Source organism: Odontesthes bonariensis, chromosome 3 (assembly GCF_027942865.1).
Source record: "Odontesthes bonariensis isolate fOdoBon6 chromosome 3, fOdoBon6.hap1, whole genome shotgun sequence".
NCBI classification, from domain to species: domain Eukaryota; kingdom Metazoa; phylum Chordata; class Actinopteri; order Atheriniformes; family Atherinopsidae; genus Odontesthes; species Odontesthes bonariensis.
Genome location: NC_134508.1, coordinates 18,872,757 through 18,896,928, shown reverse-complemented (window position 1 = coordinate 18,896,928; position 24,172 = coordinate 18,872,757). Strand labels below are relative to the sequence as shown.

The 24,172-nt window shown below is 38.0% G+C and overlaps 1 protein-coding gene and 1 long non-coding RNA gene across 2 annotated transcripts; one reads left to right on the top strand and one right to left on the bottom strand.

The window, feature by feature from the left end:
* Positions 1-10,695: 10,695 nt before the first annotated feature.
* LOC142377768 (uncharacterized) lies at positions 10,696-11,827 on the bottom strand. The gene is made up of 3 exons (XR_012769548.1): positions 11,795-11,827; positions 11,540-11,640; positions 10,696-10,720 (listed from the first exon to the last, which is right to left on the bottom strand). It is a non-coding gene; the product is annotated as an uncharacterized LOC142377768 (long non-coding RNA).
* Positions 11,828-17,478: 5,651 nt separating this feature from the next.
* On the top strand, positions 17,479-21,145 carry LOC142377767 (protein SYS1 homolog). Its single transcript, XM_075462077.1, has 4 exons — positions 17,479-17,644; positions 18,385-18,647; positions 18,734-18,801; positions 19,865-21,145. Exons 2-4 carry the CDS (start codon positions 18,486-18,488, stop codon positions 20,103-20,105), a joined length of 471 nt encoding a protein of 156 aa, XP_075318192.1. The 5' UTR covers positions 17,479-17,644; positions 18,385-18,485; the 3' UTR covers positions 20,106-21,145.
* The last annotated feature ends 3,027 nt before the right edge of the window (positions 21,146-24,172 follow it).

The following is a 24,172-nucleotide window of genomic DNA, read 5'->3' as shown; positions in this document are numbered from 1 at the left end:
TCATTTTGATGAGGGATGGAGCCACGAGTTCTGTGAGGCTCTTTTATGTATCCGTATCCTTATATTTATCTGTCTCTGTCTCCTCAGGAGGATTTTTCTACAAAGATATGAAACAGGATCAAGATCAAATGGTACAGTAAAACTGGCACAAAAACAGATGTTTTTTCCTCTCAGATTGACAGCTCTCGTAACTAGTTTAAATCACATTTTGACCTTCTCACTTCTAAACCCATCGCTTCCCATGTAAAGGAACAAGATGTGACTGATATGAAGATGAAGATAAGAGAGCTGGAGGAAGAGCTGCTCCACCTAAAGATCAACTCTCCACACACCATGCCAAATTTTGCTTTGGAGTCACAGGGTAACTCATCCGCATTTTTTGTTGTCGGTGGTGATCTTTTTTGAAGATTTTCACTATAAGTTTTTCTGAATGTGTCTGATGTGTTTATTGCAGGGGCCACCATCCTGCACCACCTCTCCACAGAGACATACCCCACCAAAAGCTCACTACTGACACTGTTTGGCATGGTTTTTAGTTATCCCCCATTAACCCCCCGAAGTGTCATCCAAGGGAAACCTTTAAGTCCTGGTCAATGCTGGCCATTTGCTGGAAGCCAAGGACACATTTTCATCTCCCTTTCTCACCACACAACCATCACCCATGTGACACTGGGTCACATTTCAAAAAGGCAACATCCCACTGGATTCCCTACCTCTGCTCCAAGAACATTTTCTGTTTATGTAAGTCACAAATTTGCTACGACTTCTATGGAGCTATTATTTTTCACTTCAAAACATACAGCAGACAAAATAACAAGGTGTTGAATTTTCTGTTTCTGCCTGTCAGGGACTCAGAACAGCAGACGGTGAAGAAACTCATCTCGGAAGATTTGAGTACGATCCGGAGAAGGAGCCGCTGCAAACCTTTAAATTGACTGTGAGCATTCACCATCACACCCCTCACAAACATGCCCAAGCACGATTAATTCTGTCCCTTACTCACGTATAGAAAGCTAAAAGTCACATCATTTGCTCGGTTCCTCTATGACCAAGCTTCACACACTCTGCAGCAGGTGCCTGAGGGAAGTATCCTTCTATGGGTTCAAAACAAGGATGAAAATATTAAATGTCATACCGTGGTCAAAATTAATCTAAATTCTTTAGCAAAGCCATAAAAGCCAGTTAGCTTCCAGTCAGCAAACATGATTTATTGAAGTGACAAACACTGACTGTGCTAAAGGGTCTTTACTTTTTTATTTATCTTTTATTTTATTTTACTTTTATTTTATCTTTTGCTTATTTGATTCAGCAGGAGGGACACAGCTGTGATTGGCTGGTAGAACAAAATTAGGCTGGATGACCAATCAATTACTGGTCGTGCCTACTGGTGGACGTATTATTTTTTCTGCTGAGTGAACAGGATGCTTCTTTAAGAAACATCCTTTTTACCCACACCACTGTTTCAAATCTTCTAATTCTTGTTAATTATCACTGTATCACTGATCTGCCAACTAAAACCAACTTTTTTCTCTTTTTCTCCTCTTTGTCTCACATCAGGGCGAAACGAAAGACGTTTATAAATATGTGATGTTCAGGATCGAGAGGAATTGGGGCCATGAAGAATACACCTGTCTTTATAATCTTCAGGTCCATGGCAAGGGAAGTGATATGTACACACATCTAAATAGGATACCAACATAACACTCAAGGACACATTAATGGATCATAAATCACAACCAAATACAAATTCATAAAAACAACACAAAACAATCAGTATAAAACAGTATATAATAACAACAAATAATATAAAACAATCAAACTAAAAGTACAAAAAATAATCATAAATCACAACAAATACCAAATACAAATTCATAAAAACAACACAAAACAATCAATATAAAACAATATATAATAACAATGAATAATATAAAACAATCAAACTAAAAGTACACAAAATAATCATAAATCACAACAAATACCAAATACAATATTCATAAAAACAACACAAAACAAGAAATATAAAACAATATATAATAACAATAAATAATATAAAACAATCAATATAAAAGTACAAAAAATAATCTAGAAATCACAACAAATACCAAATACAATATTCATAAAAACAATCAATATAAAACAATATATAATAACAATAAATAATATAAAACAATCAATATAAAAGTACGAAAAATAATCATAAATCACAACAGACCCAAAAATACGTTTCATAAAAGCAAAAATAAAGACACAAAATAAAAACACAAGTCACAACAAAAGTAAAAAGATAAAACCAAATATCAACCAAAGAAAATTCTCACATTTCACAACATTTAAACAAATTGGCACAAATGTTCACCAAGGCAACAAAAAAAGAAAACAAATGTCATTAAGGAAAAAAACTAAAAAATAACAAAACACATTTCAACAAGCCAAAAATATTTCACCGCAGCAAAATACATTTCAAACGTCACAAAAACATTTCACAAATCCTGTTTTAACAATGTATTACCTGTCCTGCTGTTTCTGTGTTTGTTTGTTTGTTTGTTTGTGTCTCTGTCCTCTCTCCTACCAACCGGTCGAGGCAGATGGCCGCCCTTCCTGAGTCTGGTTCTGCTGGAGGTTTCTTCCTGTTAAAAGGGAGTTTTTTCTCTCCACTGTCGCCTTGTGCATACTGTGGATGGGGGATTGAATCGAAGTAAAGATTCGATCTGATCCGTTGGTTTCCTTAGCTAATTAACTTTGTATCAATTGGCATTTTATAAATATTCAGCCTGATCTGGATTAGAATGTAACTGTACTTAATGCTTTTGTACTTTATCATGTTTAATTTCTCTGTAAAGAACCATGTGATTACTTTTGATTTAAATTGTGCTATAAAAAATAAATTTCATGAATTGGATTTCATGACATGTTGTTGCAGCTTTTGTCTTTCGCACTTCATGGTCACCGTATGTTTTGGAAAAATGTATCTACTCTAAAGTTAAATAACAACAATGCGGCTAAGAGAACATGGCCGCACTGTCAGAGAGCTACGATGAAATTACAGCTGAACTGCAAAAAGCACATAATAGACACAATTAAAAAAGAACATTCAAACATATACAAAGTGTTCAAATTGGGTTTTGGGACACTTTGTGCGGCCACAACAGCTCGAGTGTGTGTTGGTATAGATTCTGTGAGCCTGTGAAACATTAGTAGGAGCATAGAACAACACTCTATAAAACATATCGTCTCACTTGGCATTTCAGTGGTGGTGGCTGAGGGAGCTGCCTGACACTTTAATCCAACAACTCTCATTGGTGTTCAAATAGGGTGAAATCTGGTGACTGTGTTGGCCAGAGCATATGATTCCCATCATTTTTATACTCTTCAACCCGTTCAGTTACCCTGTGTGCCCGAAGGATCCCCTCATTGTGGGGGCTGAACCTTTGAGCTTCACCTGTAAATTGGTCTTAATATTTTCATTTAGAGAGCTAATGAGCCACTAAAAATCTCAGAAAGGATTTTGTTGCGACTCCCTGGGCTTCAGTCACAGTATAGTTTAAATTGTTCACAAGATGGCTGGTGTTTGACCTTGCAAGTTTTCACTGTGCTGGTTTCAGCCTCCTGCCACCGCTCCATATGCACAACTGTCCCACAGTGCGTGCCTCCATTTGCTCAAAAAACTTAAAATCAGTGTTTTTCGAGATGTGATAAGCAATAAAACCACATCAAGAGAGGTGGGTAAAGGAGACAGATGAGTAATGGGGCAGTGGAAAGCTGTTTACATATAACTATAATTAGTTTACATCAATAAATATAGTAATTTAGTTATGCACATACACACACACATACAGAAAGGCCCCAGCTGGGAATTGAACCAGGAACCCTGTTGCTGTGATTTTCGAATGTAGTCCTTTTTATTTCTTAACAGTCAATATTCATCACACATCAATAATAATGTAATCTTTTTTTTGTTGCATCCACCTGGAATGTAGAAATGAAAGATTTTTCTTTAAATTGCCCTGTTTGATGGACATGCCGGTGAAATATAATACGGGGGCATCCATCTGGGTTACGTAAACTAAGTAAGAAAGCAGAAACTGTTAAAGGAGTATCAACTGTAACAATAACAATAACAAAAATAATTTTATAAAGAGAGGGAATGGCTGAAAAGAAAATACCTCAATACAAGGTTGCAAAGGGGAGAAATGGACAAGGTTGATGTCATTTACTTAACTTCCTTTCAAAAGCTGGACTGATCAGAAGAATATGAAGACATGAATACATCCAGCAGATGGCAACCATGCAACTTCATGGACACCTGCGGCGTAAAATATCAACGAAGAAGAAAAGTTTCACTTCCGGTACATAGCTGTGACGTCTGTGTTTTGATCAAGGTTGAGTTACTGCATCACTAACATCTCTATGGCACCTCACAAATAGCTTATCTGGAACAACAGAGATATTTTATTTAAAAACAGCTCACTCTTCCTTGAGACTTGGGTTCAAAATGGTGTCCTACTGGTGGCTCAGCTGGCTAATAAGGAAGGACGATTACTCAGTTGTAATGAATTCTGCTCAATATATAATTTCCCAGTTAGTCTCCAGGAATTCTCCATGGTAGGTGATGCTATACCCTCGGGCACCTTAATGTTGTTTAAAAACACTAACTATACTCTGTTTATTCCACTCACTGTCCCTGATCCAGCCAAATCATTTGTGGGAAAAATCTATTTTTCACAGCAGAATGGGAAGAGCAATAAGAGAATATGCAGGTTGTTCCAAGAAATGATCGTTTCTCGTCCATTTATAACATTTTATTGGTGCCGTTATATCCTGAATATCCACTGGAAAACTGTTTGGATGATCCCCCATAAACATTTAATTGTAAATAAGGTGAAGGAGGTGTCATTTAAAATTCTCCATAAAATTTACCCTGCTAAGCACTATATGGTAAAATTTAAAAGAGACATAAATACTGATTGCAGTTTCTGTGATGGCCTTCCAGAAACTGTGACGCATCTATTTTGGCTCTGCCCTTTCACACAAAGGTTTTGGATGGAGTTTAGCAGGTTTATTAATAACCATATTTTAAGGAATTTTTTCCTTATGCTGGGAAAATGTTTTATTGTTTCTATAGATTCCCCTGAAAGGATGCTAAATGTTTTTTTATAATAAACTTGGTTATTGTTTTTGCTAATTATATATTCATAAATGGAAATTTGCTAATAAAATGCCATATTTTCACCATTTTATTAAAGATATAGAACTATATTTTAAATCAATATCAGACTACTCATGAAAAGGCTCTAAGGACAATTTCTATATGTACATCTTTGCATGTTTTCATCTAACAGCCCTGGTTGTTTGTTTGTTTGTTTACATAACTGTCATGTTATATTGTAAACTTAATTTGTTTGTTTGTTGTATACTTATGTCTGTTTAAATAAAGTATTTAAGAAACAAACAAACAAAAAAACATCTCTATGGCACACTACGGTCCACTCCAGGTCGAGAGAGCTTGAAACATCATGAATAAACGAAAGCACTGCCGTTGAAAAAACAGCTTAAAAACCCTTTGGTCCTGTATTATGTTTATCTCTGTTCTGTTGAAGCGGCAAAAGCTAAAAACATGCTGGTTAATCACTGATCACCTTCCACGGTAAGTTAAATACAATTAAAAAAGGACGTCAGCATTTTTTAACACGCCTGTTGAATTCTGTCTTTTATGTTTACTTGAAGGAGGGATTGATGTAAGAACGAAACAGACATCAGCTATACGCAGTAACATTAACCCTATGCCAATATCTGAGTGTGTTGGAGAGGGTGAGCTGTCTGTGTGAAAGCGGTTAGCTGCTTCTCAGCTGTTACTTGGTGATTTTCTGATCATTAGAAGGACACTTACCATTACTGAATTTGAAAAGCTCAGATAACTGCGATCAGACCTATCGGTTACGAGTTTTACCTCCATGAGACCCCCGACGTGGAGCTTGAAAAGCTGATGGATTTTGTTGCATCTTACATCTTGGATGTTTCTTCACAACCATCTCTGAGACGACCTCTAAATATTTCAAGTCAAGTCAAGTCAAGTCTTTTATTGTCAGATACACAGAACAACAGAGTCGGACTGGGCACTGAAATTCTTAGGACAGGACACCGTACAGCAGCTACCATAACAAGACATAACATGCCGTAACATGTCATGTCATAAGTACTCTACCAAAGATATTTACAAGACAGTAGAAATAGATAGGCAATGTTGATACTACAATATGCAATATACAATATGCAATATACATTTTAAAGCTAATTACGAGAGCTGTACTGTACATATAATACACATAATAGCCTAGGCTAATCTCAGACCTATACTAACTATAACATAAGGAAAAATAAAGAAATAAATACAATGTTGTGCAATATTTCAGGTTGCAGTGCAATCAGCAGTGGAGGTAGGCATGTGTAAGTATAAAGTGTGTAAAGTATAAGTGTAAGTGTCGAGTGTGTAAGTGATGAGAGTGCATTATAGTCCATTTAGGAGCCTGGTGGCCTTAGGAAAAAAAAACTGTTCTTTCATCACGGCTCAGCTTGAGGGGATTCTGATCTCTTCAGGTGATACTTTGATGGCCTCAGCTTTGCTCTGCTCAGTTGTGGCTCCAGCTTTTGCTGTGACTCTGTTCAGGGCTCTCAAGTTTTGAATGCAGGCAAGAAAGAGATACTCTACAAGACTAATAACCTGAAAGACTTCATCGGGTTATACGCAGTGAGCGAGCCAGAGATGTTCTGTGGGGCCAAACTATAAAGTGCTTTATAGACTCTATGAGTAAGATGATTTAGAGGTGATTCTGTATTGAACAGGTAGCCAGTTGAGAGACTTCAGTTCCAGAGTGATGTGTTCAAATGTCTGTGTTTGTGTAAGAACTCTGAATGTGTTGAAGTCATCCTAAAGTGTTCCAGTGATCCAAACTGCTTGATATAAATGCATGAATCAGTCAATTTGAGATCTGTATTTTCCAACTTTAAACAATTTTTTAAAGTGGTAGAAATCATTTGGTAATGATGCTCATCAGAACTGAAATCAGTGTCCAAAATAATGCCAATAATGATATATGCTCACTGTGTTTTAGATACAGTTAAGACAGGTATGACCAGATTTTCTGCTTCTGACTATTTGGACCAACGAGATGGAAGTGTCACGGTTGTGTTAAGGGAGGAACCAGGTGCAGACACGGACGAGAGCCAAAATGAAGTTAACGGATTTAGTTTAAAAAATATAAACAAAAGCGCGGCAAAGGCTGGAATACAGACAAACTAAACTGAACATAAAACTAAGAAAATAACAAAACAGACTTAAATACTTGTAGACAGGACTGACGAGGGAAACCATGGACCACGGGTGTAGGAACAGGAACTACAGACATAGAAGACAAGGAATACAGACTAGGATTTCAGATAAGATAAGAGAAGACAAGACTAGGAATACAGAAGTATAGGACGAGGATCCGGCGTGGAGTGGTGGAACAAGAAAGACATATATACTTGGGAGGTGATTACTGGAGCAGGAACTGGTGGCTGATTAGTAACGGGTTGCAGGAGAGAGATCTGTCCAATGGAGCGTAACTTGATTGGCTGCCGTTGGATGAATTGAGACAGGGATCAATTGATTCTCCCTGTTTACCCGGATGTTGTATCTGGTTCTTTTTCCACTGAATTTTTTTAAAGTTGAATTTTTTTACACAAATTTTTTTTTTAGAAATTTATTTTTTTTACACTGTTGGTTTTTCAAATTCAAAGTCTGATTTTGATGCTGTAAAAATTCAATATTAGAAATTCGTATTCAAACTCTGATGGCACTGAAAAACTTCCATAGATCTTGTACAGCTTATATCCAAAGAGACTTACATGATTTAACCTCTGTATTTTCAAATGTTGCAGAATGAAGACAAAATACATAATTTCACATCTCATTCTCATTTCCTGGTCTTTTATTGAACATTACAGCACATTATAAAAAAAGACACGGAAAAGCATCAGATAACAACGTCTGCTGCACAACCAACAGGGTTTTTGGATTTAAACTCCTGACAACATTTCCTTGTTTGTTAAAAACAAAAAGCAGCAAAAACCACATTTCAATGTTCTCTGTGCTGTGTTAATTTTGTCATCTTTTGTTTTTAAAATAGCAGCTTGTTTCCTTACTTTTTTCTATAATATCAGCTAATAACATCTAAATGCAGTATATGATGTGCCTTTTAACTGATCACGACTTTGTGACACTAAAAGGACCTACCCCAAGTCCTCCTTTATTTCTTTTTTTTAACATCAGCTGCTCTCATCCCATCTGACCCTCTTAACAATGAAGTCCACATAGCACTCCACACAGTAGCCGAGCCAAGAAGTTAAATGAGTTGCCTCACAGTTCCCCCCGTGCTTGGTGGGATCCCAGCCTTCACTCTGTAGGAAGCCGAGGCCAGAGGTTGAGGGAGGTGGCTTTGGAGAGAACCGCTCCTCTCCAAAGCTCTACTCACAACTCTTCCTCTGCCTTTTGGCTTCGGGCCGCGATTCTTCGCTTTCCTCCCTGTTCCTCTTTCTGGAGGTGCCAGGGCCAGAAGCGGAACAATCGGAGTCCTCTGTATCGCTTTCCTCCAGATCAGACCAACAAACTTCTCCCTCAGAGGACGAGTACACTGAGCCCTCACTAGAACAGCTTTCTGTAACAGAGTCCTCTGCATCGCTTTCCTCCAGATCAGACCAACAAACTTCTCCCTCAGAGAACGAGTACACTGAGCCCTCACTGGTGCAGCTTTCTGCATCAGAGTCCTCCTCATCATGAACAATACCCCGATTCTCAAAAACATAATCGGCTTCCTCACAAAAAGGGAAGTCAGGGACGTCAACATCATTAAAAACTACACCAACAGGACCTCTCAGCACGTTCTCATCATCTGAGGAGACATAGATAACGAGACTGTTACCGTCATCTTCATCGATGATGCGGGGCAGCTCGGGGAATCCCTCAGCTGCAGGACGCTCTCCGATGTAGCCAAGACCTGCGAGAAAGAAAGTTGAATTGCAAACATTTTAGTACTTCTCTTTAAAGGATGTGCTGAAACACCACATGTAAATAGTGGTTTATCAGAAGTGTGCGTGTGCGTATGTTTATGTGGTTGAAGCAGATTAAATTGAGATCTTTATCTCGAGGATATATACGCTTAAAAAAAAAAAACCACCAACAACGCAGATTCTTAGGATTTGAAACGTTTTTCTAGCACAACCACGAAACATGGAGAACAGCGAAGAAAAAAACCCACACATAAACAAGTACAGCAGCCAGTGACCTTCACATTCTGACAGGCAACAATTCATGCAGGAAGCTCACATAAGACTTCCACTTTGCAACCGGTTTCACACACACACACACACACACACACACACACACACACACACACACACACACACACACAACGGCCTACAACCACCACAAGAGGGCAAACGGGGGAAGCATCCAGATGTTCCAAAAGACTCCAGGTTTTCTCGGTTCCAATACGTCACAGAGACATCACAGCATATGTGATGATAATGCCTCGACACATGTCCATGACGTCAATGACTACATTGTTCATTTGTTTGTCCAACCTCAGATGACTGTCAAAGGTCACTCCCAAATTTCTGACGGTTGAACTAAGCTTTGAAGACAAGGTGCCAAAGCCAACCGTCACAGTATCCCCAAACACAATGCATTCAGTTTTTTCATCATTTAAATGAAGAAAATATTGGGCCAACCACTGCTTAATATTAGCAATACAATTAAACAAAGAACATTGTGCACTGTTACTATTTGGCTTCAATGGTAGATAAATTTGTAAATCATCTGCATAACAGTGGAAAGAAAGGTTGTGTCTGGCTGTAATTGACCCAAGTGGTAGCATGTACAATGAGAAGAGGATAGGGCCAAGAATAGATCCTTGAGGGACTCCAGAGGAGAGAGGAGCACTGGAAGAGGTTATGGTTGGTCACCAACCATAACGGAGAAGGTTCTATTGGACAAGTAAGACGCAAACCACTTCAATTCAGTGCTGTGGATGCCAACATAATTACGTGACAGGAGGACTGCATGGTCCACCGTGTCAAAGGCTGCTGTGAGATCAAGCAGCACTAAGACAACAGGGCACTTGGCATCCACAGACAGAGAAATATTGTTGTGCACCTTTAACAGTGCAGACTCAGTGCTGTGACGAGACCTGAACCCAGATTGGAATTTCTCAAAAACAGAACAACTGTAATTGTATAAAAACAACCCTTAGAAAGAAAGGGTAGATTGGAAACAGGTCTAAAATTTGGCAACTCTGAGGGGTCAAGATTAGGCTTTTTAATCAGAGGCCTAACCACAGCATGTTTAAAGGCAGCTGGGACAGTTCCTAGTCTCAGACAGGAGTTAATAAAAAACAGGAAAAAAGGTTTAAAGGGGAAAAAACTGAGATCAGCGTGACACAAGAGTCTTAGTAAGTGAACCTGCTGAGTTGGAAATAACTAAAATAAGGTTAACTCCTTGGCAGGAATAAAGATCTCTGCAGCTTTCTCATCCAGAGGATCTAGAAGCATGTTTGTGTTTGTAACATAGCAGATGGTGTATTCTTACTAAACTCACAGTGGGTGAAAGAAGTGGCACTGGGACTCTCTTTTCTTTTCTTTTTTTTTTACATGACCTTGATCATCATATGTCCAATATTTATGGTCACTGAAAAGACAAAACAGCAGATGAATGACATTCTTGCTGAATTAGATTCAGTCTATATTACTCATAATAACCTCAACAACTAGCAACAGGTGAGAAAGAAGACTGGATATAAAATGAGCTTCCCAAAGAGGTTGAATCTTTTATAAATAAAGATAATGAAAGGTTAATTGTTTTCAATCTGGTGATTTGTGACTAATATGTGCATTAGTGCACATAATTTTGGAAATTTGCATGTGTGAGGGCAACAATGTTGAATGATATAATCAGATTTTGGAGCAACATGTGTTTCTATTTAGATAAGATATGTGTTTCATGGGGCCTCGCTAAAACAGAGTCCAGTTAAAACACTGGGAGCATTATAAATACAAGACAAAGGACACATCTGTTGAATGGCAACACATTTCACTTTCAAAACTAAAACAAACGGTCTCTTCAGATTCAAAGCTCTTGCAGAGTGTTGGTAAAAAAAAAAAAAAAAAAAAAGGGGGCGTGATGCAACACGTGGGCAAACATATATCCAATTCAATTCATTTTTAAAAATGTGTTGCTTACGGTTAATTCAGAATGATCGTGTTCACTTTAAAAAAACAATGAAATGTCTTTATTTCGACATTTGAAATGTTGTCTTTGAACTAGTTTATAATTGAATGTAGCTTTTAAATATCTGACAAGTTATTGCATTTTGTTTTCATTTACATTTCCACACTGTTTTTTTGGATGTAAATTCTTTATCTGCAAAATTTCAGTACTTTTGTATCACAAGGGTCACAAAGAAATAATCAGAACAAAATGCATGTAAGAAATATTTATAAGAAATACCTTTTACCACCAGCCAATAATCTATCAAATCCTTCAGTCCTGCCACTTGCATCTGCGAGCTTACTTCCCACTGGGCCGTTTATACATATCAAACATGATGGCTGCGAGAAGAAGTACATTAATTCTACAAACTCATCAAACTCCACAAAATTCACAATTTAACATAATTTTTTCAGACTATTCTAGTATTCATTATTATATCATGTTGTGATCGGACAGCAGCTTTAAAAACAGACGGTGTGCTTTGTGACCAACTTTAAGTCCAGTCTGAGTTGCAATGCGAAGCGTCAATTAGCATCCAAAAGAGAGACCCAAAAATCTGGCATGCAAAAGCTGCTGTTGTAGACTTGCAGTTTTCAGTCAGAACAGCAGAGTCACTACAAAGAAGTAATAAAAGATTTCTGAAACAGAAATGCAACTTTTCCATATAACCTCTTTGAAAAACAAAGCAAACCTTACCCACAATCCGCTGCAAACTCGCCACTGTTCTGTATCCACTGGGGCCCGGTGTATTCTTCATTTCAATGAGCTGCCATATTGTTGTCACACTCACACGTACTCTGAACATTATGACATCTGTTGTCTACCCTGTAAACAGAAAAGTGCAAAGATCAAACATAAAAATAATCAAAGCACTTTTGTCATGTCTAATGAGATAAATGTGGTTGTTCTGCCCCAGCGAATGGGGGTGAAAGGTTACTTAGAAAAAACATGCTGATCTAAGGGTGAACCAAAACAAACCAAACACTCTGCTCACACGATTCCTCTGCCTGAGACCTAACTCATATGTTAGAAATTAACCTTAGATTGTCCTTTGTGCTGCATAACTTTCCAGTACGGATTTGCTTTAACAAAAACTTTTGCAGTTAAACTTAAGGAACTGGTTAGGAACCTGAAATCTGCATTTTTCCAGTTTGCCTGCAGCTTGAATTTTGTTTTTCATTTTCAGAATGTTGAGTTTTAGCCCACATTTATTACACGGTGACAAAGTGTTTGTAGTATGCATTCAGATGAACACTGAAGTACTGTCCTTTCTTCAGTAAGGCCGAGATGGAAGTAAATAACCAAAAACTCTGTTCTGAGCCTGTATCTAAGTCAGCTTATGGGTACCCAGATTAATTAATGGGAAAAATTATATTCATGCATGTATAAAATGTGGGTAATATGTTGAATAGGTGGAAAATGGATGATTTAGTTCAAATGAAAATAGGTATGTCACTAAAACAGAAGTATTCAGCTGTAAATTCTGATAAATGTCCTGCAAAAGCTGAATTACTACAATACTGGCAAAATGTTATCTGAAAAAATCTGAATAAAAATTGTTCTAGTAACACTGTTTTGGCCAGTTTGAAAAACATCATGATTTACACATTGTTCATGCAATGCAGTGTACATAGTGGAGTATTTCCATCTGAAGTTTATTAGCAAACAAATTATGATATGGAAGTATTATAATTAAGTGGAAATCAAATCACACTCTTAGGAGGAGATGAACAAAAAGAGAGTGGAAACTCCAAAACTTGTCTTTTGTGCGTTTCTTCAGGTGTGGGAGAAAGCTACAGCGTGACAGAGTTCATGCCATAGTTACTATGGTTTCAGACATCATGTGTGCAACAAGACCAGCTGGAGCCCTGATATCAGCCCAATCAGAAACCAAATTAGGCCAGAGTTCAAATCTGCTGCTCCAGAGAATATGACTTATACAGTGCAGTGCAAAAGTCTTCAGCCATCCCTTATTTTGCTTCTAAGGAATCAAACTTTCTTGTATCCTTTGAAAAGTATTCTTGATTGATACTTCTCCAGGCTATCGGATTCACAATTTTCTTTTTGACATTGACTGATTTTTCAGTCCAGTTCTTGATCCCAACCATTTTCAGAGTATTTTTTTTTTGTATGTTTCTTGTTAAGTCATTTAACACTGACCTGTGCATCCTTCAAGCATAAAAATGTATTTAACTCAGAGGATACACCAGTGTTTGACCTACACAAAAAAGACAACTTAATAAGGCACTACTTAAAACACTTCTTTAACAAGCAGCATGTGGCAAAGAGAAACAATGTATTACCCTTTCTTTAGTTGCAGCTACAAACAACAGAGATATACACATAAATATTCAATAAATAGGACAAGTGGGGTCCAAAAAGGAAGAGAAACGGGTAGAAAAGGCTCGGGTATGCCAAATGACACAAGAACTGGACTGAATATCTGTGACAACAGGTATTATGGAGAGTCTGAATTTGGACATTTGTCGTTTAAACTGTCATCAGGGGGAAATTTTGGGTCAAATTGATCGAGATATATGTGAGTAAAAATGAATATAAATATTAACACATTTATAAATGTATATATAATTAATATAAATATATATAATATATCCATTTTTTGTCCAGGGTATTCTTCATTAAGACTGGTCTAATAAGTTTGATACATTTTACCTTTCATTCTGCCCAGCCAAAGGGATTTAGGAAAAGTCATAAATGGTTAAACTGCTAGTCATACCCATCCAGTTGTTCCACTTGTCGACTCCATATTGATCGTCCAAAGCCTCTGTCTTGGACTGCTAGGCACTGCCATTGCCCTGTGCCTTACACACTGCCATCTGGTGGATGCTCCGTGAATAGAGGGCTGTGCCGCTGTTCACATTCAAATCGGCATGCATTTGTTTGTGCATCTTGCAGCACAGTAGGAGTGTGTCAAAATTACGCCATGGACACGAGAGCAAAAAATGGATCCTGAAATGCAAACAATGGATCCACAAATGCAGACTGCCAGACTGCACACACAAAGTCAAGCATATTTATTTTAAACATATTTACAAATGTATGTATATTTATATACATATATACATTTATTTGTGTGTCACATTTTTATATTTATATTAATTATATATACATTTATAAATTTGTTCATATTAATATTAATTTTTACTCACATATATCTCGATCAATTTGACGCAAAATTTCCACCATAGACAGGTTGCCAATCAGGGCCACACAGAGACAAATGAAACACACAACCATGCACGCTCACATTCCCTCCCAGGGACGACGCTGAAGTTGGCATCCGATTCGCCACCCTCCGATTTGTGAATTAAAGGGATGGGAATAAAGGGCAATTTCACTGCACTTTTTGCATTTTGATCGACCAAAACAGGGTTCTGTATGGAAACTACAATAGTTACACTGCTCAAATTTGGATATAATTATTCTAAAGAGGCCATAGATTTATTAAAACCTTATCTGGGATTTGTGAAACAGTTTTTAATCTTATTATTACAATGGCAGGATATCACATTCACAGACAGTCTAAAGGGCTGCAAGGCTGACAATGTTAAACAGTTGTTTTACAGACATCTGAGATAGTGTTAATAAATGGATGAAGAAGGTCCTGTCTGCACTCCGATGGGAGGTAAGATGACTATGATGGGAGCGGGAGAAGACAAGCAGGGTCTGAAATGATAGCACATGTTAGTGGAAAGATTAATGAGATGACAGCAATAAATGTGTGATGCAGATTTCATCAAAGCATCCAATACAGAATAGGGCATATTAATGGTTGGACTATGGGATGTCTGATGCAGGCAACAATAAAGGCTCTGGAAGTGATTGAATCGGTGGCAGAGGTTGACCACGGGCAGATGGAAGAAAGGTGAGAGAAGTCATTGTATCTAGATAAAAGAACATGCGAATAAAGTCAACAAGTGAAGAAGACTCTCTTAAGTAGTTAGTGATGTAAAATGCATGAATTTTTTCTTTTTCCTATGTAGTGAAAGACAGGAGATCCTCTTGGAAATTAAAATGAACATAGAGAGGCGAGGACTTCTGTGAATTTTGGGACAAAGAAAGGTTTCACAAATTCTAAAGTGTGTTTGATATCATTTATATCATGTGATCAATGATTAAACCCATATTTAATCATTTTTCATACAGGTTCTGGTTTTGGATAGTCCAAATGAAAAGAAGAAAGAAAACTCAGATGACCTTTTTGAATTTTCAATGACCAAATAAAGTTTTCACAAATCATAAAATGTGTTTTAAAGACTCTGTACCTTCTTTAGAATAATTCCATCTGGATTTGAGCAGTCTAAGTGATGTAGTTTCCATACAGGACCCAGTTCAGGGGGATCAGAATGCAAAAAAAAAAACCAAGTAATTTTCACAAACCAGAAAAAGGTTTCACAAATCCCAAACAAGGTTTTAATGAATCTACAACCTTTACAAAATAATTCTATCCAGATTTGAGCAGTCTAACTATTGTAGTGTCCATACAGGACCTTGTTTTGGTCTATCAAAATGCAAAAAAATGCAGCGAAAGGGCCCTTTATGCCCATCCCTTTAATTCGCGAATCGGATGCCAACCAGCGTCGACGGTATATATATATATATATGTATATATATATATACATATATGTATATATATAATATTTAAAGATATTTGTATATATGAGTGTGTAGATATATCAATAACTAAGTGTTTTTAAGTTTAAATTAATTTAATAGTGTCAAGATGTACTTACGCTGCTAGAGGAAAAACAGAACAATGAACTGGATAAATACATGGTACAGGGGTACATAAATGAGAAGTATCGTGAAGACGTGAAAATATTTACAGATGCCTCCAAGCAGACTGACAAGAGAGTTGGAGTAGCATATGTCATCCCTGAACTCAGAGTAGAAATGGGAAAGAGAATTACTCATGACCTAGCTGTCTACACAGCTGAGCTAATAGCCGTGTGGCTTGCATTACAGTGGGTGGAGGAGAATAGGCCTGAGAAGGCAGTTATTGCTTCAGACTCCAGCTCAGCGCTGATCAGTATCAAGTCATGGCAATCAAATTCCAGACAAGACGTTGTGTGGAACATAGCGCAAGTCTCTAATGTGCTGCTAAAAGCAGGTACCAAACTGTCATTTGTATGGGTGCCTGCTCACATAGGTGTAGTAGGCAACGAGCTTGCTGATGGCTGTGCCAAGACGGCAGCTGGTAACAGCAGTGTAGATCTGGAGGTAGACTACAGCAAGACTGAAATTAAAAGCATAGTAAAACATAAAATAAGAGCGCAATGGCAATCCCTATGGGACAGTGGAGATACAGGGAGACACCTACATGAAATCCAAGGCAAAATAGAACAATGCAGGTCATCAAACAGGAGTAAGGGAGAGGAAGATGTTGTGTCAAGGATGAGATTTGGCCACACTAGGCTTCACAACACCCTGGCAATACTGAAAAAACACACAGATGGGAAATGTGACTTTTGTGACAGCATAGAATCAGTAGAGCATGTGATCTGTCACTGTCCTAGGTATCACTCAGAAAGAGAAACGCTTAAAAGGCAGCTGAGAAAGGCCAAGCTGACACTGAACGTGAAGGATATATTAAAGTTAAGTTCTGGCCACATCTGTTTTAACTACAGATGTTTTAACTACCGAGCATTTTCTGTTACTGCCCCTAGGCTCTGGAATGAGCTGCCGCTGCACATTAGGCAGGCCCCTTCCTTGTCCTGTTTTAAAAGTCGTCTTAAAACACACCTCTTTTCTTTGGCTTTTACCACCGTCTAGGTTGTTTATTTTATGTGCACAGTTTTGTTTTATGATATTTTTATTGTGTTTATTTTAATGTACAGCACTTTGGTAACCTTTGCGTTTATTTAAAATGTGCTTTATAAATAAAATTGATTGATTGATTAATTGATTGATGTGTTTAGATTTCTGAGGGATACAGGACTCATCCACAGGGTCTAGTGACATCTTCTTAATTTTCCTTTTTTCTTTTCCCTTTTCTTTTTATTTTATTTATTTATTTATTTATTTTTTCTTTGTTAAGTATCAGGATATCAGCGAGGGCTCTTGCATCCATACCCAGTTCAGCAAGTGGCGGTAATGCACCTTAACGTTGAGTTGCCAACCGCCAATAAACTCAAAAAGAAGAAGAAGATGTACTTCCGGTGCACCGCTGTGACGTAGTTGTTATGGACGAGGTTTAGGTAGTCTACCACAATAACATTCATGGTTCCTCACTGTCTTGTCTCCACAGCAGCAGAGTTTTGAACTCACCGAAGGGACCATCGTTAAAAAGGCAGCCTGAAACTTATATCGTCTTGTATGCAGGTGTGTATTATCTGTTTCAACGATTTGTTGAAACGGTCCATGCTAAAAACACATTAACGTGTTATCGCTGGTCATCTTCCTCGCTGTTGTAAGTTAGGGGGACAGTGTCATTAACACAGCTGCGACGCTGTGTTTCATGTTGGCTTGAACTGAAGTTCACAACCTTAACTTTAGCTAACCATTAAGTGTACTGGCGAACAGCTAAGCTACTTGTGTTCTCATTGTGTGCAGTTTTTCAAATGGTAACTCTGTGGTCAGCCATACCGCTAATGAGTTGGCTGAATATCTTAAATTATGACTGTCCAAATAGAGATTGTAATAGCAGTTTTCTCACAGGTAAATGGAAACGTATGTGATGACTACACAAAACTATAATGGTCAGCTTAGAAAACTGCGGCACTCAGCATAATTACGAACACACCTTTTAGTTAGCTCCCCCCTACATGAACCCCGACACTTCTGATACGTGACATCTTTGCAAAGAGCCGATGGAGCTTATCCTACTGCCTTAAAAAAACAAAAACATGTATCTCAACTCTCTGTGACAGTGCTGAACTTTCTGGGGTTGTCTCATGCAGCACCCATGCTTGTGTTAAAGGTAACTAAGAGCAGCAATGCAGTTGGCATTATTGTTCTTACCCTCTGTCTTTCTTTTTTTCCCCCCCAAAAACAAAAATGTTGGTTTGGTATTGAAACCCAAGATGTGAAGTAATGTAATGCTTTTTATTTTTCCCTTTCAGATCTTGAGATCATCGGCAGGTCACATTGGATGGACCAGCAGGCGACACTCGAGGCCAGTTCTTAACATCGTTTGGTCCTGCAGGTGTAACATCTGTCAGAAATGGTCAGCCACTTCCGCAGCTACATCTGGGACCCAGTCCTCATTGTGTCTCAGATTGTGTTGATGCAGTGTATCTACTATGGCTTCCTGGGCCTGTGGTTGGCTGGAGTGGGCAGCCTTGTACAAAGTCGTCGGTCACTTGATCAGATCTTCAGCTATGAAGTAAGTTTGATGGTCTACGTGTATATTTTTCTGTCATATTTCTGCACTCTGAAAATCATGTTTGCATTTTGACTCTCCCTTTGTAGGTCCTTGGCTTTGCAACCATGCAGGGCAAGCTCTCGATGATGGCATTCATCTTAAACTCTCTGACCTGGTGAGAAATGTCCAGTTGTTTTTCTGCACACAAGTAGAGAGAGCTGCAAGACTTCTTAGTGAAACGTTGTTGCACAAGAGACGTCATGTAGGAGGTTGTGAAAAATACACACATGGACTAAATGGTTGGGAAGCCCTCTGTTAATGAAAGAAAATCCACAAAGGTCACTGAAATAACTTGAAACTGACTAAAGTAATAATAAATAAGAATTTACTGAAAATTAACCAATGAAAATCATACATTGTTTTTGGGTTGTGGTTCTGCACCTGTCAGTCTCAGGTTTGAAGGGTGCCTTCTCCAGACGGCCTTCTCATCTGTCCAAAGGAAATTCTCTCAGAAGAACATCGAGCTGCTTTGAGATGATCATACAGCCTTTACCTTCAACATGCTTGTCAATAATTGTCTTTCTCATCTCCTGAGAGAACTCTCTCTTTCGTTTCCTGTGGTCCATGTTCAGTGTGGTAAACCCCATGATACCAAACAGCACACTGACTACAAATTTAAAATTATATTCAATCTTTTCTTGGGTTACCATCATTTTTGTTCAGGCCTGTTTCATGAGTTTGTTTTTTAAAATTATTCTGTTGAACCACAATTAAATAGCAATATCTGATTTTCATTGGTTAATTTTCAGTAAACTTTTATGTATTATTACTTTTGTCGGTTTAAAGTTATTTCAGTGACCATTGTGGGTTTACTTTCTTTAACAGAGGCGTCATCAACAATTTTGTCCATGTGTGTAAATCATAGAAATTGAGGTGATATAAATATAATATGTTTAAAAAAAAATGGAGCCATGAAAATGTGAGTCATTTGAAAATCAGTGATAACTATCAAATAATTTAAATGTTTTAAAGATTTGACACTGAATGATGAATAGAAGCTATGATTTATAATTTTACATTTTCTGAATTCATCATCTGTCACTTTAAACACTGAACCTGCCATTAATCATGTCACAGCTGTTATTTTTTGACACGACTGTATTCACAACACTTCATCTTACCTGAAACAAAACAAATGTTTAATACCATAGCACTGAATTGTGTAATTGTCCTGGCAGTGCCCTGGGTCTGTGGTTCTTCATCCGGCGGGGGAAACAGTGCCTCGACTTCACAGTCACCGTGCACTTCTTTCACATGATCGGCTGCTGGATCTATAATGCTCACCTTCCATCTGCCCTGTCCTGGTGGCTCGTCAATGTAGCCTGCATGGCGCTGATGGCTGTAATCGGAGAGTATTTGTGCATGAGGACTGAGCTCAGGGCCATTCCAGTCAACAGCGGACCCAAATCTAACCTGTGAATTCTTTTATACTCCACGCTGAAACTTTGTGGATTGTTAACCCCTGAAGAACTCACAGAGGAGGGTTTCCACGGTCGGTAAACAGAAGGGAACATGATTCACCGTCAGCGAACAGGATGGATTGTCATGCCTCTTCTCATTGAGTGACCCATCAGAGTTGATATTTATTCATTGTTGCTCATTAAATGTTGGACAGTATTGGCTCTGTAGTATATTGAAATACTTTTTTAAACACTTTTGAAAGCAAACATCAGCTCACACCCTCGAGCTAATGGCGATGATAAGAACATTGGCTTAAACGCCCGAATTGGAAATATTGTTTCTTCTCTTTTTGTGCTGCATATTTGAGTTCCCTTCTTCCTGTACGGTACTGAGCACCAAAAAATAAATCTAGGATAAATAGAAATATACAAGGTGTCTCACAGCCAGAGGGTTCCTGGTTCAGATAACAGCTGGGGTGTTTCTGTGGCGAGTTTTCATGTTCTCCCCGTGTATGCGTGGGTTCTCCCAGAGTACTCCGGCTTCCTCCCACTGCCCCAAAACGTGCATGTTAGGTTGATTGGTGACTCTAAATTGACTTTAAAAAGTGAGTGTGAGCGTTGATGGTTATTTGTCTCTGTGTGGTCCTGTGATGCACTGGCGACCCGTCCAGGGTAACCTGCCTCTCGCCCAATGACAGCTGGGATAGGCTCCAGCCCCACAACAACTTGGTCTAAGTCTGAAAATCACTGTTGGAGAGGATATCATGAGAAAAGTCCAGAAATGTGCAGCACTAATAGTTTCTGGAACAGTGTCTGTCTTCTCATGCAGTGATGGCTTTTAAAACTGAATGAACGTATTCATTTCAAAGCGTCACAGTTCCTGTAACACATACTCCAATCTTTTCTTTCTGTATCATGATTGTTCTGTAATTTGCAGCTTTGATGGTGTGGACGATGCAGCGTTTTGTTTTGAAGTCAGGTTTCTACAGTGGTATAGTACACGATTATGATGCAGGTGATATCATTTGAAGAAGTAAAAGTAAAACGTTTCATCTCAAACCTGGTTTTCTGGCCTTCTTTTCAAATCATTCAATACATCCACCACCAAAGGAATTAAATAAGCCTCAGCTACTGCTTATCAGATCCAACCCCAGGACAATGTCTTGACTGCTCAAAAAACAGAACTTTGAACTGTATCAATTAAATGAATTACAACTTCAGAGTTTTAAAACCTAAAAGAGGAGATACTGATGCCTATGAAGTTTTGAAATGAACATGACCTCCCTTTTTTCTTTACCCATCTCTTGTCACAGCACGTCAGTAAACATGGTTACATGTTCTCAAACATGTCACACTCAGTCATGAGAGTTGAGTGTTGAGCTTGACTTGTTCAAAGAGGAGTGGAGTATTTTTTTGCTTCTATGACAAATGAACAGGGCAACACAGAGAAAACTATAAAGAGAGTTTCTCCAGAAAGCAGAGACATTTTAACGTGTATCTTTGGCCTGTGTGTGCATGTAAATGTATTCCTCGATGTCAACCAAAGAACGAGTTGATAATAGATGTGAGATAATAAACAGGATAACATAACAGAATAGAGACTATATTGTTATTGTACGTTCATACAACGAAATGGAGATGGGGTGGGGGTGATGGGAGCCGAGAGGGAACAGAGTCATCATCGTTCAACATGAGACAACAGAGCCATCGTGTGGTCAAACTGGGAAAAACTTAAATCAGGAAAACTTTCTCTTTCCATTAAGAAACTCTAAGCTGTATAATAATACAGTGTGATAGATTTATTAGAGGACAGTGCATCCCTGAAGTTGTTCAGGATGAATCCTGAATCGCTGAATGATTGAGACCCGGCAGTTTGTCATTCATGATTACATGATTAGAAAATGCAGTGGCTACAGACAGAAACAATGCAATCCTGAGATTTGGGTGGAAAGTTATGGACAAGACCTCAGTGATGAAGAGGAGATCTTAGACAAGATGGCCCAACTTGGGACAGGACCAAGAGAATGTGGCACCAGAACAAAATGTTGATCACAGAAATAATGGATACACAGGAGAGAGAGCGTTCTTTGAGAGAGCAGAACCTGGAGATCAGTGCTGAACTGACTTTGCTTAGAAAGAAGATGGAAACAAAGAAGGTAAACAAAAAACCCTTGAAAGAAGAAGTTGAGGCTCTGTATGAAAATGAGAACGTTTTGAAGGAGAAAATCCAGAGCCTCACTGAAGAGCTGGCCCAGGAAAAATAAAAATGAAACATTGGATGACTTATAAGGAAAATCTTCAGGACCAAGTGGAGGAAGCCCAAAAAGTAATTCAGAGTAAAGATGAGCTGATAACTAAACAGAGCAGGGAAATACTTTCTCAGAAGGAGTTGTTAGATGAACTTTACTATTAATAACAATTTAAAAAAACTATCAGTCTAAGATCTGAATAATCAGCTTGAGGCCAACCAGGACGACTTAATGACAAATGGTCAGTTTCTCAGATATGATTTAGAGAATTTAGCTGAATCTATAGATCCGACCCTTACACCTGAGATGCAAGACTACAGGATCTCTTCCAAAACCTCTGCTGCCATATATCAGCAGCTGCAGACATCTGACGTTGAACCACAGCACCATGACACTTTAATTGTTGAATCTCAGCATCATGAGATTTTTCCAGACCAATCTCAGATGCTCCAGACTTCTACTGATGCCTCAACAGACCAGAGGTTGGTGGCAGTTCTGTACCAAATGCATGTTTAAAGTAGCTAAATATGTCCTTGTCACCGGCATTTAATCTATGATAACGGAGCTGGTTTTAAGCTTGCTGTCAGACTATTGCCATGAACATAGAGAAATACCATTCTAAAGACAATAGATTTTGTAAACTCCAAAGACAAGACTGTCGCTTTGGATAAAAGCATCTGCTAAATGCATAAACATAAACATAAACAAAGACTGAACAATAAACACATAATGAATAATCCATTAATGCAATTCTTGTTATTTTCTTTCATAAAAGGGAACCAGTTGAAAATACAAATTGAATGTAATATCAATGTGTATTAAACTGGATATTACATTCAACTTTTATTTGAACTGGCATTTCAAACAAGATTAATCTTTGCTCCACCTCAAAATTTAGATGGAAAAGATATAACAATTGAATAAAATTTGATTTTAAAATAAAAAAGCTCAATGACTGGACATTATTCTTACAAAAATGTTGTTATTTAGACATTTTGTTTTTGTATTTAAGCTTACAGTGTTTAATGTAAGAATGTATATGAAGCATTATTCAGTTATTCAATAGTTCAAATAAATTCTGTAATAAAAATAAATAAATTAATAAAAAAAAAAAAAAAATTCTTTTTACACTCACCCTTCTAGTATTGGTCACCAATACTCCATCCATAATCTTTTAAAAACACTTTTCATTTAGATTTACAATCAAAAATAAGTGTTAACGAACCAACAATGCAAAGCAAATGTGTTGGAATCATGTGTAAGAGAAGTTTTATATAAGGAATATGTTTTACGTGCATAGCAACAATCACTAAGAAGATAAAAGCCTGTGATTTCACAAAATAAGTTGTCAGAGAATTAAATTTTTTTTTTAAAGATTTTTTATTTGTTCTCGTTGATATCAGCATTCAAGCACTGACTGTGACACCTTTGCTGATGCCAACATGCCTGTGACAGCAGACGCTGCACTGGTGCTGCCTGGTAAGACACAGACCAGCTTGTGTTGATTAGGAAAAAGGGTAATAACTTTATCTTTGGCCATGCTTCATTAGAGTCTCTAATGAGGTACCCATCAACTGCATGTCTTTACCTCTGCAAAGGTTTTCCACTTCAGGCCATGAGCCCTCAGTTTCTCCCACCACTGCCTTTGCAGGAAGTATCCAGGTGGAAAGAAGCAGATGGGAGTACTAACGAGTATAAAAAAGGCTATTTGGGATTCTCATTAGCAACACTCTGCTTCAAGGAAGACTAAAAAGAGAAACCTTAATAAGTAAGTTGTAAAACACATGACTGCCTGCAATGATTAAATGATTCCACTTTAGTTTTTCTGGATCTGTGC